The 17,653-nt window shown below is 46.1% G+C and overlaps 1 protein-coding gene across 1 annotated transcript in view; it reads right to left on the reverse strand.

Moving 5' to 3' along the window:
- Nucleotides 1–358: 358 nt before the first annotated feature.
- Nucleotides 359–17,653, reverse strand: part of MYO7A (myosin VIIA) — a 64,676-nt gene continuing 47,381 nt past the window's right edge. Inside the window, exons 31-49 of the mRNA XM_058859648.1 lie at nucleotides 16,862–17,089; nucleotides 16,269–16,439; nucleotides 15,153–15,270; nucleotides 14,746–14,872; nucleotides 14,462–14,631; nucleotides 14,176–14,366; nucleotides 13,502–13,626; nucleotides 12,617–12,774; nucleotides 11,973–12,126; nucleotides 11,703–11,858; nucleotides 11,235–11,340; nucleotides 8,055–8,168; nucleotides 6,913–7,000; nucleotides 6,021–6,127; nucleotides 5,636–5,821; nucleotides 4,661–4,777; nucleotides 4,104–4,187; nucleotides 3,450–3,569; nucleotides 359–2,735 (exon numbers count right to left, since the gene is read on the reverse strand). Coding sequence (XP_058715631.1) covers nucleotides 2,646–2,735; nucleotides 3,450–3,569; nucleotides 4,104–4,187; nucleotides 4,661–4,777; nucleotides 5,636–5,821; nucleotides 6,021–6,127; nucleotides 6,913–7,000; nucleotides 8,055–8,168; nucleotides 11,235–11,340; nucleotides 11,703–11,858; nucleotides 11,973–12,126; nucleotides 12,617–12,774; nucleotides 13,502–13,626; nucleotides 14,176–14,366; nucleotides 14,462–14,631; nucleotides 14,746–14,872; nucleotides 15,153–15,270; nucleotides 16,269–16,439; nucleotides 16,862–17,089 — 2,610 coding nt within the window. The 3' untranslated portion in view covers nucleotides 359–2,645. The remainder of the gene's footprint in view (nucleotides 2,736–3,449; nucleotides 3,570–4,103; nucleotides 4,188–4,660; nucleotides 4,778–5,635; nucleotides 5,822–6,020; nucleotides 6,128–6,912; nucleotides 7,001–8,054; nucleotides 8,169–11,234; nucleotides 11,341–11,702; nucleotides 11,859–11,972; nucleotides 12,127–12,616; nucleotides 12,775–13,501; nucleotides 13,627–14,175; nucleotides 14,367–14,461; nucleotides 14,632–14,745; nucleotides 14,873–15,152; nucleotides 15,271–16,268; nucleotides 16,440–16,861; nucleotides 17,090–17,653) is intronic.

The following is a 17,653-nucleotide window of genomic DNA, read 5'->3' on the forward strand; positions in this document are numbered from 1 at the left end:
TAGCAAGGTCTGGCAACCTCGTTAAGCACATGGCTGGTCATCTGACTCCCACACACAAGCTTTTCACCCAACACTTCCTACATGCAGTGATTAAGCTCAAAACTGACTGGAAGATTCAGCCCTTGTCATAGAGGACAAGCAATGGAGACTCCCAGACTTCACTATTTTTTATCCCAAAAGAACAGATTGAAATTAATTTTCGGTTTGGAAATACTGATGGTTTGTTCCCCCTTGCTGGATGCTCTCATCAGGAATTGCACAGTGCAAGAAGAAATCTTGTCCACAACAAGAACCTGGGATCCCTGATCCCACCCTTTCCCCTGGAGATGTCACCACAACTGCACAGTGCAGAACAGCCTCCCACAAGCCACTTGATGCTTTTTAATTGGATTATTTCACTTGGACATATGTTTTTTTCACGTTACATTGCTTGGTGTGAATACAAAGAGGCCAGCAGATGCTAATACATAAGACACACAGGTACACACACACAGAGTCCCAGTCCTGCCCAAAATTATGGGGTGCATGGGATGCCAACAGAGCTGTAAGTGGAGGGATGAAGGTGGTGGAAGGGGAAAGATGACCTGGGACAGCTCTGGAAAACACTGCTGTGCTGCATCATCTGCTGAGCCTGCAGTGGGTGGCAGGGATGGCAGGAGACTCAGAAAAAGCAGCGATGGTGTGGTGATGATAGGCATGTGTCTAAGGACAGGTGGGATCCCTGGGACCACTGGATCATGGCAGCTGGGGAAAGGAGAGAAATGTCAGAGATGGATGGTGAGAAGGCAGCCCCCAATGCAGCCTTGGTTGATGTAACCATGCTCCCATCGCCAGAGTGCTTTGGGTAGGGGATGATGGAGGAAGGGGATCTCCTAGCAGCCCTGTCTGGCTGGTGGATGGCTCTGTGCAGCATCTCATTTGCTTTGATGGAGCAACCAAAATCGTAAGTCACTGCTGCATCCCACTTGAATGTCATGGTCCTCGAGGTCTGGTAGGCAGCGCTGCCAGCTCTGCCTGGCACACCATGGTGTTGGAGATCGGAGCCCAGCTGAGCTTAACAGAGCAGCATGTGACACCCCACAATATGGACTTCTACAAAAGCAGTCAAACCCAGCCCAGTGCACAGGATCAAGAGAGGCCTCAACATCTACTGAGATCCACTCAGGGTTGGTTACACAAACACCAGATCTTGGTGGACAACTGTCCCCTCTCTTGATACCCCACACCCAGCCATGTGTTCCTTTGAAGCCTGGATTTTGGAAAGGCACCCCCAGGCTTCACTCCCAGACACAATATGATTTCAGCCTCCTCTCTGCCAGCAGGTCCCATCTCTGCTCCAAAGTAGGCTTGTCCGCACTGTGTGGCATTAGGTGGCAGATGAAACAAACAGCCAGCAGATGAGTACAGCCAATCAAAGATGGAGAAAAGCCCACCAAAATCAAGGGTCTGCCCTTGCTGTGAGTGGTTCAGGTCCAGCTAGGACTCACGAAGAGCTGCTTTATACAGAAACACACAAAGCACAAGAAAATCAGCTGGTACAAACCCGATGGCCAAGTTCATGTTTGAATTGAAATCCAGTATAAGCTTGGCTTCAGTCTTCCAAGCATGGGGTGTTCAAAACCCCTATATCCATATTGAAGTTTGCAGTAAAAGTCCTCCCGAGGTTAAATTTTCTGGACACAGGAAGCAAAAGGAGATAATTCATTTTCCAAGCTTCGCTTCCAGCTGAGCCCTTAGGTTGGAAAAGATGTGCCTTACTCAGCCTCTGGCAGTCATGGCTCTTCTCTATTCTCATGGGGAATCTCTGGGCAAGGGATTGTTCTGCAGGTTGCCCTCAGCCCCAAGTCAGCATCCAGATACCGGCACGAAATACAAGATTTTTTTTTTCCTTTTTAATATTTTAAAAAATAAATAGAAGAAGAAACAAAACTTTAAAATTTGTTCTTTAAATATTTCCAGCATTGCACGGATAGCACTTTAGTACTCTAGCCTGTTAGATCAGTAGTTTGTTTATTCTGATTCCTAGTTAACATGTGCTCCTCCCAGCCTGTTTTTTCTTTCTGTACATCTTAAGAACACAGTGTATTCTTTTGTAATGACAAAAAAACAAGCCCTGCAGTGTTCATTTGACATCTTTCCAGCATGGATCAGGGCTCTCTTATTCCTCTTCAAACCTGAAATTCCCAGAACTTCACCAAAAACCTGTTAGCATCCTAACAGCTCTCATATTTAAGGAAAAAAAAACCCAACAAATGAAAACAAAGCAAGCCACGCACGCACACACACACACACACACTCAAATCCTCTTCCAAGAGCCTTTGTGATGCCAAACAATGGGTTCAGGCAAACTTCTTGCTGGAGTGTTTTTGCATTGGTCACTCTCTGAGAGCAGTGGTGTTCCCTGGAAATCTTTGAGGTGTAGGATTGAGTTGGGATGCAGGGTGAGGAGGTCAGAGATAGTCATCTTCACTGGAAGGGGAGGTGGGATTGGAGCCCTCAAGGTCAGAGTCCAGTGAACTCCCTGATGGTGTTCGGCTCATCTTCCACATCTGGGAGGCAAAGGTTCTTGCCCAGCTGCACGGGTATCCCACAGCCCTCAGCTGGTGAATTAGCCCCATGACCATGTGCCAGTGGCTTCTTGCAGTTCACTTGCTACCCTTTGCACTCCTTTGTTTGCTCATGGCTGTTAGCATCTGGCTGATGTACGAGGTCAAAAGATCATCCATCTTGTACCCCTGAGGAGGAGAGGGAAGATGTTACCAGCCTCCAGAGCACACTTTACACTCTCTGGCTTGTGCCTCCTGAACACACTGGCTACCAGTTCTCGACTTTCAAATTTTCAGGTACATTTTGACCTATTCCACTATTCTCCTTGGGTGAAATGCCACTACCATGAGGAACAGTGTCCAAAGATAAATTGCAACATTGAGACAGAGGAAGTCCCTGTCCCAGGATGTTGCTGGCGCTAAGGACATAGGGAGCTTTGGATAGGACATAGATTTTCAAATGGCCAACAAAATACTGAATGCCTCAGATAAGCAACAATTAATCCAGAAGGAATTTTCATCCTTTGTGTTTTGGGTTTAAGAGAATCTAGGAGGAGGTTTATTGCTGTGATGTTACTAGGGACAAGCTGGATAAATTATATTGGTTAAAGGGATCAAGAGTACCCCTTGAGTCCGTATCAGCTTTAATGTGTTTTTCAGTCCAGTGATAGGGAGCAGCCTCCCATGCCCCTGACACAGCAATATCCCAAGCATCTTAGGTTTGCTTGTTTGTTGGATGATGGACCATGTGAGAGCCCTGATTCATTGAGCAGCTCCATGGGAAAATCAGAAGAAAAAAACTTATCAGCGGCTCTTCTGAGAGACCACTTTCAGCCCAGAGAATCCCTGAGACACAATTTGCTGCCGAAGTCAGGATTTGGTCTAATCTTTAACGCTTCTTACCAGGGAGGTCTCACAGAGCAGCTTGCTTCCTCTCACCAAGTTGCCAATGGTTATGTGGAAATACGTGTTGCCACTACTCCAGTTGGAGATCTTGGTGAAGGGGTGAGTGATGAGAATATCCTGGTGGGAACACAAAACACTCAACATGCAAGAGGGCTTCAACTTCCATGAGGGGCTGTGGACATTTCTCATGACCCCGTTCACTTTCCATCACAGCAGGCCAAGGATGTCTACTGTGATGAGACTCATGGGAATGGCAGTGAGATCAAGACTCCAGATCCTCCAGAGCTTGTGAAGTACTCCTATGCTAGAAATGACCATGCAGGTGGTGGAAGTAACTAGTAAGATCTCATCTAGTCCAACTCCTGTCCTATTGCCTGTTAAAGGATTGAGGAAGGAGTGTGTGCAACCTCCAGGTACAGGGTCCTGATAGTTGATGTTCCCAATCCATATTTTGTTGAAAAAGTCTAGGCTGGCTCTATGCAACAGAGAATTTCTGTCTCCAGAAAATTTTCTGTCTATCCAGCCTTTCTAACCTGGCTTAAAGGGAGGTCACTAAATACTGGACAACATGCTCTTTGGGATGTCCTCTGTGAGGGCTTGGTGACTGGGCTCAGGAGCATCTGGTGAATAGCCAAGTTAAGTTTTGCTTACCTTGGTTTTGGGATCAATGAGGCTGACTCCATGCTTATTGATGGCAATTAGAAGGATTTCTGGATAATTTGGCTCTGTAGTTTGCTGTTGGAAATGACACAAACTGGTTAGGGGATGTGTCAAGCAAAATCATACCCCTTCCTATTTCCTCTCTCCCTGTCTTCTCCTGACAGCACTGGCTTCTACTGTCCTTGATGGAACTCCAGTGCCATGGTGGGCGGTCTGGATTTGGTTTGTGGTGGATAGAGACACATCCTTTGGAAAACCACAGGTTCCCCTTTGCCTTGGCAAAAAAGATTGAAGCTCTTGTGTGTTCAGCAGCTCAGCTGTGGGAGCAGCCCCAAAGACTGAGATATGCTGAAGCTCTACAATTCTTCTGCCTGTGTAAAGAGGCAGGGCAGCAACGAACAAGTATATTTGCCCTTTACCAATGAAGACTATTACATTTTCCCTGTTTCATTGGGATTGTCCCAGCCTGGTTCAGATGTGGAACCCCTCTGTGGCACAGGGCTCCTGATCTTGGCTAAAAGCTGCCAGAGAATCCCCAGGGCAGGTACCTTCACTTCAAAGAATGCTGATCCAAATGTAGGCCACTTGAAGATAATCTTTAGAAAGGCAAGCTTGGCTTCTTCTCTTGTTTTGCCCGCGTGTTTGTTGTAGTATGCCACAATGGACTGCAACAGAGAACACAACAGAGATGGAGGGTTTGCAGTACCTGGCACCAGGGACATTTGCAGGGAGGGAGCATCAGTTCCACAATGGTAGACTCATAGAAGAGTTTGGGTTGGAAGAGACCTTTGAAAGATCATCTAGTCCAACTCTCCTGCAGTGGACAGGGCTGCCTTCCCCTAGAGCAGGTTGCTCTGGGTGCTGTCCAACCTGACCTTGATGTTTGGTTCCAGCCTCTATTCCAATAACAGTTCAAAAAAGTGCTGGCTGATCACTGGAGCAGGGCCTGGAACCAAGGTAGGTCCTTTCTAGATAAGCTGAGCTGGTGACTCCATTAAAGAGATTATAAATTTTGATTATCCAATTTATGCAGCAGAGGAGACTGAGAGATCTTCAACCCAGAGATGCTGATATCAGATAGGAAACAGAAAGGACTTATCAGACTATTTCTTGACAGTGAGACACCTCTAATATTTTAAGGCTAGACCTGTTTTCACCTGTGCCACAGCTCTCCCTGTGTAAAGCAGGAAGAATTACCCCTTTACTCAGTAGTCTGCATTATATGACAGACCACCTCTTCATGAGAACATCTCTTAGCACATTTCCATCTGGCTTTGCATCCACCACTACAGCCACAGTCTCAGGTTAAAGAAAACCCAAGGCAAGGCATGTGTATGTGAATATGCATGTACAATTTCTCCTCTTAGTGGTGCCAGGGAAGCTGAAGCTCTGGTAAGGCCCAAGAAGGAGCAGGTGTCACTGATTCTGGCAGTCCAGCTTCAACACTGAATGTCAGACAAGTCACCTGAGAGACTGGGCTTCTCCCAGCCAGGCCTGGTGTATGAACCAAGCTGTTGGTTTACCCTTTTCCAGTCATCTGGAGAGAGCTGCCGGATGAGGTCCTGAGGCACCAGCTCCTTCAGGAGTTTGGGGATGCTGGGGAAATAGGACTTATCATCCTCAAACTTGACCCGGTAGATGAGAGCTGCCAGCTGCAGGACCTCTTCCCGTGAGCACTTGTGGTAGCCACGCAGGTACTTTGGTAACTCCTGTATGGAGGAAAGAACAACAGAAAGATAGAGAGGATGTGCATGGACCTTCACCTTCAGATGTTAAATGGAGTTTGTGGAGGTATCCAGCCCCTGGTTAAGAGGCTATTCCCTGAGAACATCTGCAGATGGACAAGTTTTTGCAACCAATTCCTAATCCCTCCCAATTCTCCACTGCTACTGCAGAATCCCAGCACACCTGGTAATAGTGGAAGATTGAGTCTGCCATCGAGTCTTTTCCAGGCGTTGTGTTGGTCCACAGTTTTTTCATGAAGAACACTTGGTAGGTGAGGGAAGGCACTATACCTGTGCAAATGATGCAAACATAAGAGCGATGGTGTGAGTACCAGCTGGCAGTTGGTGTCTGCATCCAGCAGTGCCCATGTGCCATCACAGCTTAAAGGGACGGGACATTCACAAGGCCAAATGGGTTCTGACTTTGCAGAACAAACAACATCACTGCCATGCAAACCTTTAATTAAAGTAAAAAGTAAAAAGTATCTGGGTTCTCTTGCACAACGGTACTTCATTGATAGTACCCATGTCTAACACAGGACAGAGTTGTACCCTGGAGGCACCAGTGTCTTGCAGCGACTGGTAAATTCAGCAGAGCTGCAGCCAATTCCACTTTGGATGTGGTCAGTGAGATGAGATCAATCCCACCACTGAAACCTTCCTGCAGGCACTTCCTGGAGAGATGCCCTCCAGCAGGTGCTTCTCACAGGGGCCAGGATAGCCTTGGAACAGAGGTTTTGCTGCTCCTGGATGGACCACCTCCTAGGTGATGTCCCCAGGGATGGTGCAGAGAGCACCACCCCCAAAAGTGTGGCCTGACAGATCACAGAATCACTGAGGTTGGAAAAGACCTCTAAGACTGAGTCCAACCATTAACCTAACACTGCCAGGAGCACCACCATACCGTGTCCCTAAGCACCATATCTACGTTTTTTTGAGCACTAGAGGACAGTGATTCCACCACTTTTGTGAACAGCCTATACTTGTGGCAGACTATGTGGTCAGTCTTGTTTCAAAAGGCTGGAGGGCTGTAGAAAGGCTGTGTGTGACCCAGACTGGAAAAAAGTCATCATTACCATCTTTTGCTGGTCTTGCTTTCTTTATCCAGTCTGTCAGGTGTCTCACAAAATCAAAGAAGAAATCTCCCTCTGGCACACTGATGACCTGGCAGGGACACAGTAAATAGTCATAATGGCTGAGCAAGTCATACAATAGGATCACAGAATACCCTGAGCTGGAAGGGACCCAGCAAGGTCATCAAAGCTCATCTTCTGGCTCTGCACAGGATATCTTTAATAATCACAGCATGTGCCTAACAGCATTGTACAAATGTTACTTGAAATCTGTCAGGCTTGGTGCCATGACCTCCTCCCTGGGGAGTCTGGTCCAGTGCCAAACAACCCTTTATGTGAAGATCCTTTTCCTAGTACCCAACCTACATGTCCCCTGACACAGCTTCATGTCATTTCCTTGAGTGTCATCACTGGTCAACCTAGAGGAGAGAACAATGTCTTCCCCTCCTCTTCCTGTCATGAGGAAGTTGCAGACTGCAATGAGGTCTCCTCTCAGTCCTTCAGGCAGAACAAACCAAGTGACCTCAGCTGCTCCTCACATAGCTTCCCCCTCAAGGACCTCCACCATCGCCACAGCCCTCTCTAACAGTTTTATTTCCTTCTTATATTTTGGTGCCCCAAACTAGTGGCAAGACTCCACAGGCAGGGTTGGCCACTGCCCAGCCCATCTCCTGCAGTTGTTGCTCACTGCTCTGTACTTCTAACACTCATGTGTTATAAACTGCTGATGTAAGAAAGCCAATGACAGCACCTTGCTTTGGGCTCTGTCTCTAATTTCACCCATTACTCCTTATTGCAACCTGTTTCACCACAACACTTCCTTTCCATTCCTGATGATATCTCCATAGATTTCTCCCAGTTGCCAGAGGCAGCTCTAAGCTATGCATTTTTTTCACTTGGTCCTTTCTTATAAACCCAACTCAGCAACAGGCTTTGCCTGTCTGTGCTTTAAGTTCTTTGGGGTGACTGCTGTAAGTCAGGGCTATGGGACTGCAAACCTCACCTGCATCAGGTCAGATCTGACTTAGACATGCCACACAGCTTGTAGAGAAATGCTTCTCACCACATGGCTCTGGCTCCACCAAAGTGTACCCACTGGCAAGTTGGCTGTCCCAAGAACTTCAGCCTCTGGGTGGGTCACTCACCTTGTCAGAGATTTTGACGAAGAGGCTGAAGCCCTCAGAGGACTTCAGGAGAAGCCTGTTGGAAATGTTCTGGCAGAAGTCCTTGGCTTTCGTGCTGGATTCCACCTCAAATGCCTACAAAGAGAGGAAGATCACCACTTCTGTCTAAGGGTTAATTTCCCTTTTTGCTCTCTTTGAGGAGCTCCAGGTATACACACACAGAGAGGTTTAGATGCCCACCGCCAGTGAAATCAGTGACATTGAGGACTGGGGCTCTGGGCATCGGAAGGGATATTGCAGAAGCTCTGTCATGCTACTGCTGTACCATTGTACTTTGTGATGCTGTATTAATATCCTGTGCTGGTTTATCCAGAGCTCCCCAGGCAACGCAAGAGATTTTTCTGATGTAACAGTGAAGTGTCAGAACTATTTGTTTGAGGGAAGAGGGGTGGGAAAGAGAGAGTGAGAGACCTCCAGGCTGATTTGTCCTGACTGTCTCTCCAGTGACGATGAGGAAGTTAGATGCCTGGCTTAGACCAGGTCTAAGCCAGATGCCTGGTTTCTAGATAGCTGACTAGAGGAAAAATAATTCCTGTTGGACGAATATCTAAAGGATAGGCTGTTTAAAGGTCTGTCCTATTTGTATGTACATCCCAATTCTGGTTCTGCCTTTTGAGCTGTGCTCAGCATTTACATTGCCTCACGTCATGGTTTAAGAAAGTCTGGTTTTCAGCTGTAGGGCTGGTTCCCTGTGAGGACCTAGAAGAGCCAATCAGCTGCCTAGTTTGGAAGATTAAACCACTTACAAGGGCTGAATATGTCTCTATGAAAACACATGTAAGGATGGGCTAGCCCATGGGAAGCTCTCTTGGGTCCGACCTTTGAAAGGTAACTGGCCGGGCCAGCACTGTGCAGCCAGGGCAGTGCCACATGGCCGTGGCTATTTTGGCATGGCTCGCAAATGAACTTTGTTTACTCTGGGACCAGTGCTGGGAGTGGCCCTGTGGTCTGTGCTGAGGATGGCCCCGAGACCAAGAGCAGCTGGGGCCAGGAGTGGCCACCAGCATCCCAGTCTGGGAGTGGCCATGTGGCCGGGACTGCACAGCCAAAAACAGTGTGACCGTGGTGGCACCATGCAGCTGCGGCTATCTCAGCATGACTGGTAAGGGACTTCGCTTAGCCACTTTTAGCCAGCTATGCTGTGGACAGAAGGACAAAAGGGGTGGCAGCGGTTTTTTTGTTTCCAGCACCCTGTATGCAGGGATGGCAGCGGCAGCCAGACTTTGTTTTTTCCCTGTAATTCATGGAATGCATTGGGGGGTGCAGCGTTCTAACCACAGCTGGCAGTAGGAGCACCACTGTTTAAATAAGCAGATGTTACAGTAGCTGTAATCCAATGAGAAGCTTGAACAGAGAGAGATGAGAGTTGAAAAACTTTGCCCCAGGAATAGAAGAAAAAAACCAATGTTGCCAGAGATGGATGAAAATAATTTTTTGTTTCTATGCTAGAATAGCTCATCCGTAAAATAGCACCCCAATAAGTTGACATGGCCCATAAATGCAGCTTTGGGAAAGCTGCAAGAGATGGGAGGGACTTTCACACTGCGAGCAGATTTTCCTTTCCCAAGTGGCCAGTTTACTGTGATATTGAAGCCACAAGATAACTGTTTCTTCTGGAGAAGTCTTCATGGCATGGCAAGAGAGACTCCTCTCCCTAAGTGAACTGAAGAAAGACTATTTTAGGGGTGGTAAACTGACTGAAAGTCCCAGGTTTTGTCTCTTTATGTTGTCAGTGGGAAAGAAAAGAGGGTGTGGGGAAAGAAGAAGTGTTCTGAAGGTTTATTCTAATTTTCTTATTATTTTTCATTTAATTCTGTTAATAAAGCTTTTCTTTATACCCTTTAAACGTTTGAGCCTGTTTTGGCCTCCTCCTAATCCATATCTCACAGCAGGAAATGAGTAAATAATGTTAGTGAGTGCACTGGTGTTTGGCCAGTACTAAAACCACTACAATAATTGGTGCATTGGCTGGGAAACAAACCAAAACCACTACACTTAATTGGTGTTTCTGCCTAGTTTCTGAAACTACTACACCTCAGTTTTGCTCTATCCACTGAATGAGATTCAGCTCATAGCAGTTTAAAGAACTTAAGCTTCTGACCACCACATGCACAGCTGAACCACCATGTTCTGCATCCCATAAGAGTCTGATCTGGGGGTCAGTGCTGCTAATGCTCAGCAGCACTTCAGTGCCAGATGCATGTTGTACTGGAATGATGCTACTCTGCCAGTCCACCTAGTGACTTCCATTGCCAAATGGTTCACAGTAAACACATCCAAGTATAGAAGTCCCCACTGCTTTCTTCTACTGGCTCTCACACAGATGCAAATGTATGAAGTAGTGTCATGCTCATTGCTGGTAACATAAGAAAAAATAAAATGATGAGAAACCCCAAGAATTCTCTCAACACTCCATTACAGATAAACAAGGGCACTCACAGCTGCTGCAGAGGAATCATCCTTTTCCTTCCATGGGTGTGGACTGTTTTACAAATAAACCCACTTGGAAACAGGGAAATTTAGTTGTACCCAAGGGTATGAGGGAAGAGAGAGATGTGAGCCTCATAGGAAGACTTATCAGTAGGTGAGACAGCAGAGAACATGCCTATCTGCTCTGGCATCAATATGACTAGCTGCCTTGTCAGCATATCAGATGCTTAGTGAGAGCTCTCTGAGTGCAGGTATGATTTCTGTGTCATCTCAGGTCAGAAGGGGTAATCTCAGTCACCCACTTGCCCGTGCTGCAATAGTCTGCCCAGTTCCCAGGGGGCCCCCTCATGGTACCCCTCTGGGTATTGTTGGGTGGACAACATCTGTTGGTTTAGGCTCCAAATAACTGAGAGCCAAGCAAGGCCTGTGAGCTACTCTGAGTGAATGGATGAACCTACCCAGTTTCCCTCTTTCTGCAGTCAAACTCTAAAGCCTCTAGTGAACACCAGCAAAGCACCCATATCTTGAAAAACACAACTTGCAACAAATCCGAGTAGAAAAGGATGGATTCTCCTTGTAATGCTTTGGCCCAGAGGCTTCTGGAAAGGCTGAGCTTTTCTAAATCAGAACCAATATTAGCCTTCTCTGAGATTTTAATAAGCAAATTGACAGCCATCCCAACAGAAAATAATTTCCTTCTCCCCCATTTACCTCATCAGTGTCATCAGGGAAGTAAACCTTGTGGAAAATTTGGGTCGTTTTGTGTTGAATGGCTTCCACTTCTACTAGATGGGGTGGGTATTTTCTGGATCCATTCCTGAAAAACAGGAGGTGGCAAGTATTACAGCATCATCATAGCAAGAATCCTTTGTTTAAATCTTCCCTTTTTAATGCATATTCTTTTTGAGTAACTTCAGCTACTTTCTTAATACTAAGATTTAATTTCCTTCTAAAAAGAAGAAAGTGACTTAAATGGACATGGATGAAGTTGATTAATTTCTGTTTTTCTGCACTGCTTATCAGCAACCCATTGTTCATTTCAATCAGTTTGGTGGAATAGACAGAGGCTGTGAGCTTTCACTGTGCCCCCAGTCACCAAAATATCTCCCAGTTGTATTTTTTCACACGTATTTGGATGTTGTGGTACAGCCAGGGCTAGGAGGTCTTTCAGTGCCATACCGCAGGGCTTTCTGGAGTCTCTGGATGCAGTCTGCTGCCAAGGGGTGATGCTTCCGGGATTGCAGGAACCTCTGGACATGGGGCAGGAGGATGTTACTTGGAGGGAAAAGGCCTGTACACAACCACAGCAGCTCCCAGCCTTTCTCTTCACTGTATCTGCACAAGTAGAGACCCAGGAGGAAAAAAATTATTTGTGGCACAAACACTTCAGATCTGCTTTGCCCAACACACTATAATGCATTTGGGTCAAGGGGAACAAACAGCTCTTACTTGATGTGGTTGTCCGTGAGCTGCTTGAGGGTCTGGCAGTAGATTTCATCTTTTAGGGGTTCAGCTTTCAAGGCACCTTCAAATATTTGGTCTGTCAGCTCATTGACTGAGCGGGTCCTTTTGGATGGGTAGTCACCCATATATTTCAGCACAGGTGGGAGGTAGGAGTCAAGGATGAGCTAACTGGGATATTTGGTGAAGCCCCTCTGTTGATGATGTTGTTAAAGACATGCTACGCACGACTACGGAAGTGGCTGCAAAGGGATATTCAGGCATCAAACTGTCCCCAAGGCCATGTGGACTGGTCTGCACATTGATTAGGGCTTTAGGGCAACCATAGCAGGTGCACTTGGCAGTCTGTCAGCTGAACCAAGACAGAACAGCACTAGTGAATGTGGACCAGCAGGACTCAACAACTGCTCCCTGAATCCTCACTGATTAAGTAGACACACCTCAGATTTCAAGGACGTTAAAGTACAGATTTGTGGCACAGACCCATCTCCAAGCCTGTGATGTGGTCCCACAGCCCTTAAGAGGTACCACGAACATTTCTTTGGGCTTTGCTTGGAGCCCTAAAAAGTCTGTTCAGCCCTTTGCCTGTCAGACTTGTTGCCGAAGGGCACTCCCAAGCAGAGGAAGGATATCAATAAAGGCCATACAGGCTTCTTGGGACAGCTCCTCGCTGCCCAGGATCTTCTTCAGCAGTGGCTGTTTGATGGGCTCGCGGGTGTAACACCACAGCTTGTCCTTGCCACGGCTCTTGGTAATCATCACCCGGCTGAGGGTGTGTTTTGGAGGTGGCCTGGTGGCAAATGCAAAGCAAGAGGTGGAGAGATTACAGGGATAATAGGAACAGCTTACAGCCAATGTTTCACCTAGGACAGTTGCTCACAGCACCCAGATAAAGAGCTCTTACACCAAATGGGACATCACAATTTAGCACGTATCCAGCTCCAGTTCTGCTCAAAGAGAACCACTTGCACTTTCCTATGGCTCAGAAGAATCTCTTATAGACCCTACCCCAGTAATGACACCACACCCATCCTATCCCAAAAAGCTTCTAACCGTGGGAAGGATGATGGCAATGAATGGTCAGGGCAGTCACAATGAAAGAATATCACCTAGTAGTATAAGCCTGACGAGGGGAAGACATCTCAGAGGAACTGATCTGCCTATTTGGATTGCCAGCCCATCCAAACAGAAGTGGGAGCGTTGGTCAGCTGCATTCACCAGTGGTGCACATTTAAATTTTTGGAGCTGAGATGAAAATGCCTATACAGCCTAAGCACATCCTCCCACATAATATTAAATTTCAAATTGCTACACCACTGCTGAGAAAAAATCCTTTATAAAACCTTGTCTGTGGAAAACCTGCATTTCAAATGCCATGACCTAAACCAGAGGTTGTAGTTGTATAAAGTCACACAATGGGGTATTCAGAGTCTTTTCCAGTAGCAAGATTTTCCTGATTTCCAAGTTACCTGCAGAGGGATTCCTATAATTTTTGAGAATGGTTTAAAAAAAATCACCTAAAGTAATCATAGGAAAATTCCTCCAAGGTGTATGGCTTTACTCTTTCTTCACTGTCTGAAACTGCCATCTGAGAGGTTCTGATAACATCTTGTCGTTGGTCAGGGGTCATTGTGACCAGGGCCTATGGGATGAAAAGCTCTCTGTTACCTGGTATATTTGAAATAAAATGTATCTGATGTATTCAAAGAGAGGAAGCAGATATAAAACAAGAACAGTGGAAATGAGAATAATGCATCAATTCCCGTTAACAGTCAGTTAGAACTGTACAGTTTTCACTTCTCTGTGTCATTCTCAGTCACTAATGCAAGGAATAACAGGTATTTCCACAGTGTGGATCATTTCCTAAGGAAGATAATGTGCTCTGGAACCTACAGATCTATATGTGAGTGCAGCATTCCCTCCAACCATAAATACACCTTTAAGCAATCAGGCCAGTGGGAAGGGTTTAGCAAAACACGTGGATATTCCAAGTCACAAGTTTGTGGTGTCCTGAGTGCCAAGATCAGAAGAAAGGCTGAGATCACTTTTGCCTTGGACAACTTGTCACCTGTCTCATCCACTTTGGTTTCTGCCTTATGTTCAGGGAGACTGGCCAGATCTAAGCACTTCACGAAGGCTTCGACCTCCCTGGACGTTGTACCAAGTTGTGTAATTCCGTAAGATTACTTACCACGATCTCCAATGGAGGCATGGTGACCGTAGGCAAGACATAGACTGAATCAGTTGGGAAATCCCCTCTCTGCTTGGTCCGTTCATTGAACCCATTAGCCCACCCCGAGTTCATCACTTGTTCTCCCGTGTCCTGGTCCAGAACTATCAGGTCTCCTTTAAGGAAGCTGAGGAACCCAGATTCATCTCCCACTGCAAAAAATTGGTTTGAATTGGTTTTTTTCCAAATTCCTCAGGAATATTAGATCTATCTATATGTTTACCAGTGAGCTGGGCTATTTACTTGCCTGGATTTGGGTTGTCTTGGAGAGTGACCACATACTTGGATCGTTTCCTTAGTCCTTCAAGGAAGGTCACCACCAGGTCCCGGATATCCTCTGCATTGTTGGAGGTGAAAGTGTATTCATCACCTTTAATGGTGGCCAGGGTGAAGCTCTGCCCTTGCAGCTTTCCTCCTCTGGGATATATTTTTATAGGAGAAATAAACATGAAACATAATGACATCCAGAGGCAAAGCCTGGAAAAGGACTGATCTATGGTAAGATTGTCAGCCAAGTCTATTCCTCCTTACCTGCTGCTTGACACAGCTGTGATCTCTGGGAAAGAGAGCTCTAAGAGAACCTGCTCCTGTTCATCCACAAAGTACACCCCTGTCCAGTTGACAGCTACAATCACATCATTTTTAGGCAGGCTTGGCCCTGGGTTGAAGATAAGACATTCAATTAGCTGATGAAAGGTGTTAGGATACAGAAAACATTCCAAAGGAGGATGCAATGATCAAAAAGCTCTGTGTTTTTTAAAGGGAGAGAAATTGTGGCAGACCTATAGCCTGAGCCATTGCTAATCAGGATGCAACAAAAAATAATGTATCCAAGAAAGACCAGCTAGATGGTTCCCTTCTTGTCTGTGGAATCCCCATCTCTCCTTCCTTTTGCTTTAGAGAATCTTGTGCTCTGAGGATGTGCTCTACTGACTCACCTGAGAATTTGAAGGCTTCATAAAACCGAGAAAACAGCAAAGGCCACTTGAAACGTGCAAAATCCACTACTTCTTCCTTGACCTTTTTTGGGTCTGCCCTCTTCTGAGTATAAATTCCCTACAGAAAAAGCAAACCGGAACCAACATGAAGCAAAACACAGTTACATCCAGGAAAAGAGCAAGGAAAATCATTCCATGTAACCTGAAAATCTTGGAACAAATATTAATGGAAGTCTCAGTGTGGCTAAGGGCCAAACTACTACAGGAACAAGTGACAGTTTGGGCAAAGTCCTGGCCTTCAGTTCCCACTTTATGGAATAATTTGACTTGGAGAAGGCTGGGCAAGTATCTGGAGCGACCAGTCTCTGTCAGGCTTGTCTCAGCTGACTGTGGGTTTTCCTAAAGCAAGTGTTTACTTTTCAACTTGACATTCCTTTAGCTGGAAGCAGACGCTCATCAGCCCTTAAGCCCCTTACTTAGAGCATCCTTAGACACCTGACACTTCTGTACAAAGCTGACAGATTGACAGGGGATGTGCAAGATCCAAGAGAATCCCTGTGTCTCCACTGGCAGTTAAGTTGAGGTGAGACTCCTAATGCACTTGGAGATGTTTATATAGTAGGGGTCCTAATCTGAAGCTGGCTCCTGATGTTACATGAATGCCCATCCTCATACCAGGAACATCACCCCTCATGGTGTCATGAACACTGGGTAATGACTTATGGAAAGTGTTGCAGTGTGAGAGCAACACAAATGTTCTAATTGAAGTCAGGAAGGTTTTATACAAAGCTCAGCACAAAAAATTCCTGACATTACCCGGAGACATAAACCACCTCTGTAATACAACTGGTGACACCACAATCTCATGTAACAGGAATGCCACCCCAGAGATGGCGTTCTGCATCTCACAGTAAATCTTTGCAGGATGTCTTCTGTCAGATCTTGCAAAACAACCAGTGGTAAAGCTGAATATGGTTAGTACAAGCCCTGCCCTTTCTCATTATTTTAGCTTCAGATGAGGCTAAGAGTTGAGCTATGATATCTGACATACGTTTAAAAGGCACATGAAGCTATTGAAGCATGATGTGGTCCTCGACAGGTGATCTATTATCCCACCTTTTTATGTGCAGCTATAATGAGCTGAGCCCATTTTTCCACTGTTTTTGAAGCTGTGATCTCTCTGTCTGGAATGTAGGATGGAATTAGATTTAGCAGCCTTTCCAGTACCATCTCTGACCCATAGTCCACGTAGTACTGCTGGGAAGCCAGTTCTGCCAGATCTTCTTCCTGTGGGAGCCAACAAACCAAACTGATGCTGTCAGCAAATCATCACAACATCCATCCTCCACCACTCAACGAGCCTGTTGTGGAGGCTGGGTGTACTACAGAATTGTGTGGGGATGCTCCCTTTTGGCAGAACTTCACCTTTTACAGTTTTTTGCACATCTAAAGTTCAGGACATTGACCACTAAAAGCTATGATTAAGTCTTAACATGGTCATTGTTAAGAGTGGTCATGCAGCACGTGGAAGCATTCAAGCCCAGTCAGGAGGATGTGATTGCTGTAGCTCCTGTTTTCCATGTGAATACCACAATGCCCAAGCTAATGGGTGTCCAGGGAGGAATATTTATCATCTCCCTTATTGTAACCTATTTCACCATCTCAAAGACACTTGTCAGACCAGACGGGGAGCTGCTGAGGTCACATACCTTGTCACACCGATACTCCCCAAACTTCACCCCTCGCACAATCTGTTGGTAGATGAGATTGGTGGCCACGTTGTCCTCACTGGGGTTGTGCCAGGGAGTGAAGATCTCCTTCCTGAAGAAGAGCCGCCATGGTGCGTTGCGCTCCTGCGCTCCCTGCTCCTTGGCGTACTGCTCGCACTGGGACACAGCATCCATCACATGGTCATTGCCACTCCCCAACGAGGACACCTAGGCAGGGCAGAGAGAAATGTGGCATTCATCTGACCAAATGCAGACCATTTTAGGTAGAGAGATCTATTTTTGAGTCACTCAGACTACCTTTATAATCCAAATAGTCAAAATAATCAGAATAATCAATGATTCTATGTCATCTAGCCAGCCAAGTTCTGCAGCATGGCTGGGTGAGCCATTCCATTTTGAGCTCCAGTTTCTCATCCAGACTAAAAGGAGAGCATCAACATGAATCAGCAAAGCCAATGCTCCCATTTTAAACTACTGTTGATTCATACTGTGCTTTGAAAAACTGTTTCAAAGTCATGGGCTTGAATCCAACCCAGCTAAACATCAGAAAAACCCAGAATAAAAAAGTCTATCCTTTACAGAAATGTACCTGTCTTCTCATTGGGGTCTGCTGTGAAGTCCCCAAAGCACTATATCTCCTCAGACCTACCATCCCTTGCTGAACGCCTCATCAAAAAAGATGAAGAAATCAGACTATAAACTATTTTCTTCTCCACCTAGAGGCAGAGGTGGCCACAATGTAGGTGAGAACATGCTTCATCCTCTTACACA

This window comes from Poecile atricapillus, chromosome 1, assembly GCF_030490865.1.
Source record: "Poecile atricapillus isolate bPoeAtr1 chromosome 1, bPoeAtr1.hap1, whole genome shotgun sequence".
Lineage (NCBI taxonomy): Eukaryota > Metazoa > Chordata > Aves > Passeriformes > Paridae > Poecile > Poecile atricapillus.